General features: G+C 51.0%; 1 protein-coding gene across 8 annotated transcripts in view; it reads left to right on the plus strand.

Moving 5' to 3' along the window:
- Fgfr1 (fibroblast growth factor receptor 1) overlaps nt 1-3,922 on the plus strand; it is a 55,452-nt gene extending 51,530 nt beyond the window's left edge. For all 8 annotated transcript variants that reach the window (XM_048330952.1, XM_048330953.1, XM_048330950.1 and 5 more), the window contains 7 exons: nt 201-311; nt 696-886; nt 1,802-1,924; nt 2,078-2,148; nt 2,435-2,572; nt 2,706-2,811; nt 2,905-3,922. In XM_048330952.1, coding sequence (XP_048186909.1) covers nt 201-311; nt 696-886; nt 1,802-1,924; nt 2,078-2,148; nt 2,435-2,572; nt 2,706-2,811; nt 2,905-3,081 — 917 coding nt within the window. In that variant the 3' untranslated portion in view covers nt 3,082-3,922. The remainder of the gene's footprint in view (nt 1-200; nt 312-695; nt 887-1,801; nt 1,925-2,077; nt 2,149-2,434; nt 2,573-2,705; nt 2,812-2,904) is intronic.
- The last annotated feature ends 2,992 nt before the right edge of the window (nt 3,923-6,914 follow it).

A 6,914-nucleotide genomic window follows, 5' to 3' on the forward strand; every position in this document is an offset into this window, starting at 1 on the left:
CCTGTAAGAAAGAAAAGGAGATCAGTTTGGATGGGAAGTGGGGTAGAGAGAAACAGGTTCTGACAGAAAGGGATTCCTTGGACATACACCCTCCCCCTAGCTCTCCCTCCCTCCCTCCCTGTCTTCTTTTTCTCCCTCTCTCCTTTCCTCTCTTCCTTCCCCCCTCTCAAGTCTCACCCTGTCCTCTGGTTTGTGTAAAGCGGACGCAACAGAGAAGGACCTGTCAGACCTTATCTCAGAGATGGAGATGATGAAGATGATTGGGAAACACAAGAATATCATCAACCTGCTGGGAGCCTGTACACAGGATGGTAGGTGTTGAGCGTCTCACCTGGGGAGGTGTAGGCTCTTGGGTATCAGTGACAAGGACTCTCAGCCTCTCTCAGGAGATTGGGAAATTAGTATGGTAGGGATTAGAATGGATTTGCTAGAGTCTGACTGGAGTTCGGTGGTGTTCATCTGAGAACATAGGCAACTAAGTTACACATAGGGACATAATTAGGGCTCTTCAACTTTACTTGGGAACTTTTTGAACTCTGCTGTGAAAAAGTATCTCTATGACTTTCTTTAGTAAGCAGAGTGACGTTCCTTGCTTCTCTTGAAAGGAGGCAAGAAAGGGAAGCTATGGTCTGGAAATTGTACACACATGAGTTTCCGTTGACCCAGCTTCCGGCTTCTCCATCCTTGTGCTCCAGGTCCTCTGTATGTCATTGTGGAGTATGCCTCCAAGGGCAATCTCCGAGAGTACCTGCAGGCCCGGAGGCCCCCAGGACTGGAATACTGCTATAACCCCAGCCACAACCCGGAGGAACAGCTCTCTTCCAAGGACCTGGTATCCTGTGCCTATCAGGTGGCCCGAGGCATGGAGTATCTTGCTTCTAAGAAGGTACATTATCTGAATGCTTGGTGGTGTGGTACTCCAGCCGGCTCCCAAGGAAACAGGAGAGCCAGTGGGGCCTTGGGGCCCTGGGCTCAGACTGAGATTCATGCCTGTGCTCTACCACTCTTCATAGCCTTGGGCAGCTGCTTAACACCTCACATTTCCTTTTGTGGGGCAGTACTAGAGTTTGAACTCAGGAACTTGCACTTACCAGGCAGGTGCTCTGCCACTTGAGCCATGCCTGTAGCCCCTTTGGCTTTCACTATTTTTCTAATGGGGTCTTGCTTTTTTGCCTGGGCCTCAGTCCTATTTATTTATGTTTCCCACATAACCAGGATGACAAGTACAAGCACCCACACCCAGCATTTCATTCATTGAGGTGGGGATCCCTCAAGCTTTTTGCTCAGATTAGCTTTGAATCATGACCCCCCCTCCCCCCGCAGTCTCAGCCTCTTGAGTAACTCAATCACAGCTTTGTATTTCTTCACATGCAAAATAACGATAGTCCTTACGTTGTAGCATCATTATAAGGATAAAGACGGGTGAGGGGCAGCTCTGGGTGCTTAGCACACGGTAGCTTTGTTGTAACCCGAGCCCAGCGCAGTCGCTCCATCCATGCTTGGGGAGATGGCTCGGAGCATGTGCCCATCAAAACTGAACAGGGGCCTGAAGCTTTGGCTTTCAGGGTATAGAAGTCCAAAAGCTGAGAATTCGGGGACCAGCAGAGGAGCCTGGGATGAAGGTTTGCTGAGGTGATGGTGTTTGGAACAGAAGGAAAGAACATTCTAGGGGCAAGAAGGATGTGCAAGGCTGTGGTGCTGGGGTGGGAGGAAGGGCTGTGCTGCTCCGGACTGCAGAGCAGGGCGGGGAGGAATGGCTCAGGGTTGCTGCCCCTCACCTGCTTCCCACCCCACGGGGCAGTGCATCCACCGAGACCTGGCCGCCAGGAACGTGCTGGTGACAGAAGACAACGTGATGAAGATCGCAGACTTCGGCCTGGCCCGGGACATCCACCACATCGACTACTATAAAAAGACAACCAACGTAAGTAGCTCCCTGAGCGCCGCCCCCACGGGCTTGGCCCACGTGAGATGTCCGCGCCGGAGCCCGGCTGGGCAGGTGGCTGAGGTGGGCTGCAGGTGCGCACGCCGCGTCCTCCGCGGGGCCCCCAGCCTCACTCTTCCCTGCTGCTCACAGGGCCGGCTGCCTGTGAAGTGGATGGCACCCGAGGCCTTGTTTGACCGGATCTACACCCACCAGAGTGATGTGTAAGTTTGAAATCAGCAGTTTTCAGGGGTATGTTAGGAGAGGAGCCAGTAAAGAAGAGTCCCGCGTTCCCCCCGGGGTGATGAATCGCCTTCCTAATGAGGGAGAGGAAAAGCCACCACTGTCTTCGCCCGTCGCTTTTTTCTCACGCGCTGGACGCTCTGTCCTCCGGTGCTCCCCCTGGAGTTAAAGGCTCATCGGGGAGAACCTCTAACAGGTTCAGCACGGATGCACATCTGCTTCTGAGGGGAACACTGAAAAGATGACAGTGGCTCTCTTTGCCTGCAGGTGGTCTTTTGGGGTGCTTCTATGGGAAATCTTCACCCTGGGCGGCTCCCCGTACCCTGGTGTGCCTGTGGAAGAGCTTTTCAAGCTGCTGAAGGAGGGCCATCGGATGGACAAGCCTAGTAACTGCACCAACGAGCTGTAAGCCTGAGCCAGGCCCAGTGGAAGAATGGGCTCCGTGGGCAGGGGGAGGGGTGTGAGTCTCCCTCCCCCACGCTCTCCAGCCCCTCACTCTGCTTTGCCCTTCTTCCGTGACCTCGTGGTCCCACCTCAGGTACATGATGATGCGGGACTGCTGGCATGCAGTGCCCTCCCAGAGGCCTACCTTCAAGCAGTTGGTGGAAGACCTGGACCGCATTGTGGCCTTGACTTCCAACCAGGTAGGGCTGCCCTGAGCCAGACCTCAGACCGTTACCACGAGGGCGCACGGCGAACGCTGCTTCCTACCCATCCCCTTCTCCTGTCTGTCGCAGGAGTATCTGGACCTGTCCATGCCTCTGGACCAGTACTCCCCCAGCTTTCCCGATACCCGAAGCTCTACCTGCTCCTCGGGGGAGGATTCTGTCTTCTCTCATGAGCCATTGCCCGAGGAGCCCTGTCTGCCCCGACATCCCACCCCACTAGCCAACGGCGGACTCAAGCGACGCTGATACCCCGAAGCTCCACCATCAGCTGTGCTCCTCACCCACAGCTCCGGCTGGACTCAACTGCCTTCCTCCTTCCCTTTTCCTGCTGGCAGGAGCCGGCTGCCTGTGTGAGGCCTTCTTGTGTGGTCTGTCTTCCCCTACTAAGCACCCCCTTCCTCTTCCTCAGCCTGCTTGTGAGAGGGGAGCGGAGGCAGGTACTTGCTGGTAGCCACTTCACTCCCTCCCAAGTTCGGACCAAGACCCTTCCCTGCCGCGGGCACTGCCTGGAGGGCCGGCTGGGAGTGGAACGAGCAGGCAAGCAGGGCGAGCTTCCCGAGTGAGTGGTCCTGTGTTGTCAGTCCCTGGCATTCGGTGGCCGCCGGGGCCTGGTCCTCGGGCTCCCGCCGCAGGGAGGCCACTGCTCCAGGCCTCGGTGGAGGACCCTCTGTTCCACGTAGAGGGTGCCAGTGGCTTAGTAATTGTAGTACTAATTTGCTTCGCTGACCAAAACGCCTGGTCCCAGAGGATGGCAAGGGCAAAGACTGGAGCAGTGGTGTGGTCCTGGACTGGGGGCTTTGTACATAGCTATGAAGAAAACACAAAGTGTATAAATCTGAGTATATATTTACATGTCTTTTTAAAAGGGTCGTTACCAGAGATTTGCCCATTGGGTAAGATGCTCCTGGTGACAGGGAGGCATCCGTTGCTATATATTAAAAACAAAGAAAAAAGAAAAAAAATGGAAAATGTTTTTTAAAAGGTCATATATTTTTTGCTACTTTTGCTGTTTTATTTTTTTAAATTATGTTCTAAACCTATTTTCAGTTTAGGTCCCTCAATAAAAATTGTTGCTGCTTCATTTTTATATTGGCTGTGTGAAAAGGGAGCAGATGTCCACCGGAAAGGAGGGACCCCAGGGCGCTAGGTGCCACCTACGCAGACGGCACTGCGCCCTGACCACAGTATCTGGAAGGCACTGCGTGTTCCCCGCCCGCTTTGCCTTGTGGTCTCTTCTTCAGGCCTCGGGTACAAGCCCCCTACCTCTCAACGCCACTGGAAAGGCAGGAAGAAGACATCAGCATTGTGGGCAGAGGCCCCAGGGGCGCTGGGCGGAGAGCCAAGGCTACAGCAGCCTGTGACCGCAGAGTGTTTCCTCAGAGGAAACAGAGGGTTTGGGGGGATCCTGGAATAGCCACGTCTTAGAGCTAACATGATTGTGAGGGAAAATCATGCAGTGAGGATCTGCAGCTAAGCCCCTTGTGTGGGCATGATCTGACCTGCGCCTGTGTGAGGAACACTGCTCACCGACAGCTAGCTGGCCCTTCAGGCCCCTTGTTTGTCTTTCCTGTCTCCCCATGACCAGACTGCATGTGTTGGGTCTGTTGCAGATCTTGGCTTCCTGTGCAGACTCCACCCATCCATGCCTCAGGAAAGGGAAGACACATTTTTGGGTTCAGGCTGCTTGGAAAACTTGCTTCTGCCACCTGCTGGCTCTCTGGTATCTTACGGCTTAGCAGCCTCCGTCCTGACAGCTTGTTTTGGGTGGGTTAACCACTGACTACAAAAGCATATTGAACCTTATGCTTTTATTCTCTAAGGAAAAACCAAGCTGCTGCTTTAAGCTTTCTTTCTCAGCTGGGTAATTTTGGGAAGCTGCAGTCTTGGTCACTATTGTAAAATTCTCTTAGCTCTGTAAACATGCAACTGTCGACATACCACGCGTGTGTTTGTTTAAATAAGGTATGGTTTGATGAAGAGAGCCAGGAAGTTTCATCTCTTAAAGTCATTTTCTTTCAGGCCATTCGGTAGCATCTTTTCTTTGTAAAACTGGTGATTGCTGCCACGGGCTCCATGCCTCCTGGAGAGGTGCTGGAACGGGAAAAGGCACTAACAGTGATGGCCTTGCTGTTATTACTCAAATCACCCACAAATTTCTCCAGAGACTGAGCTGGCTGACAAAAGACAGTGCAGTTGACCTGGGAAAATAAAATGGCTATTTTACTTAGATGGCTAGATTGAGTCTCTTGGGAAAAGGAATTCAGTTTATCTAATGAAGACATTGTGCTCTCAAAGCGCGGAATCTGGTTTCCTGAGGGTTAAAAGATTAAGGCCTGGAATCACCACCAGTTCATCAATCGATACTGCCTTTCCATCTTTCCTAATTGCCATAGGCTGGAGCTCATCAGTCCCCTGGCTCTGCTAATGTAATATATTGATTTCAGGTAAGTAAGATTGAACACAGATGAAGCAAGAAATCTATCTTAATGATAATGAAGCCACTGTTTTATCAGCTACCACTGGGTGGAGCCAGCAAGCTAAAAATCTGTGGTAGCACTAAATAACGTGCCAGTCGGCTCTGAAGTAAAAATTCTTCTGACCTTCCCTGCAAGTGTATACTAGTAGTGAAGAGGATTCTTTGCCTTGACGTTATGTAGTGCACTGATTGGACATCACTGACTGATAGGACTTCTATTGTAATGCTTAAAGTACAGAATCAGACAAGTGCAGGGCCATCCATGTTCAGGGACCCCCAACAATTTTAACAATCCTGTAAGATGGCAAGCCACCTCTAACCTTGCTGAAGGTGGATGTTAGGGCCTCAGATACTCCCAGTGGGGTTAGCAGCAAGCAGAGCCAGGTATCTTGCGTCTACAGGTAAGAGTGGAGAGCAGTAAGAGGAAGTAAGAGTTTTACAGCAAGCTGACATGACCTTCCAGTCCGGCTCATGGGAGCCGAAAGCACTAAGATCAAGAATGTAGATAGATATTAAGAAGGACGTGGGCTGGAGCAAGTCCTCTCAGTCAACACTTAACATTCAGAATCCTCCGTACCTTACTGCCTCCCAGATCCATGTCAGAGCACATTAGGATTGTTGGACTTAGTGACGTGCTGGCAGCTAGAGATTCACTTGTCATTTTACTACCTTTTTTTAAGGACAGAGTCCCATGTATCCAAGGCTGGCCTTGAACTCCTGATCCTTTTGTAGGGTGACAGGCTACCATACCTGGTTTCAATCTTTTGTTACTCCAGGAAGGCTAAGACAGTGGTGTGCCAAGGCTGGCTCTCAGAAACCCACTATATATCCTTTACTAGTTCTGCCTTTAGTGGACTCATGCTGTGGGGGTAAGGGGAGAATACATTCTGTACATCACTAGAATCTGAAAAGATGCTACAAATTAAGGCTCTTGTCAGAGTGATGCTCGTTGTTTACCAGAGCACCACCAGCTAGGATTTGGTGTGGGGATAGATCTAACAGAACCGGAACAAAGCAAAGAGAACAAACATCCGGGACTTTCCTGGGGTAACCTACTATCACAAGGATGGGAGAAGGGTGAGACGTAAGTGAAAAGAGATGAAGGCCGCCTAGGGTCAGAAGTGACTGAGGCTCTCGACCTATTTGGCTAACAAAGCTACAGAGAATTTGTAGCACAGCCCAGCAGTGCCAATGACTCATTTGACCTGAAACTGGATCAAGCAGATTAACTAGCTCCCTTTTCCATATTTGATACCTGAGATGTACACTAATTAAGATAGACACCTTTTGCTTTAAAAATGGGAATTTTATTGTGAATCATCTGGCTAAGTCCATAGAATGCTGTATTTGCACAGTAGGGATTCATCGTCTGTGTGGAAGTGCAGTTAGGAGGATAAGGGGGTGCTCACTGATGGAGAAGCTTTTTTTCCTTTTGGCAATACTGGAGCCTGAAACCTGGCTTTGCACTTGTTAGGCAAGTGTTCTACCATTTAGGCTATGCCTCAAAGCACCCCCCCACACACACACACACAAAAAAAGACTGAGTCTTGTTATGTAGTCCAAGCTGGCCTTAAAATTCACTCTTGCCCTGCTCCCTGAAAGC

The sequence above is a fragment of the Perognathus longimembris genome, chromosome 21 (assembly GCF_023159225.1).
Source record: "Perognathus longimembris pacificus isolate PPM17 chromosome 21, ASM2315922v1, whole genome shotgun sequence".
NCBI classification, from domain to species: Eukaryota; Metazoa; Chordata; class Mammalia; order Rodentia; family Heteromyidae; genus Perognathus; species Perognathus longimembris.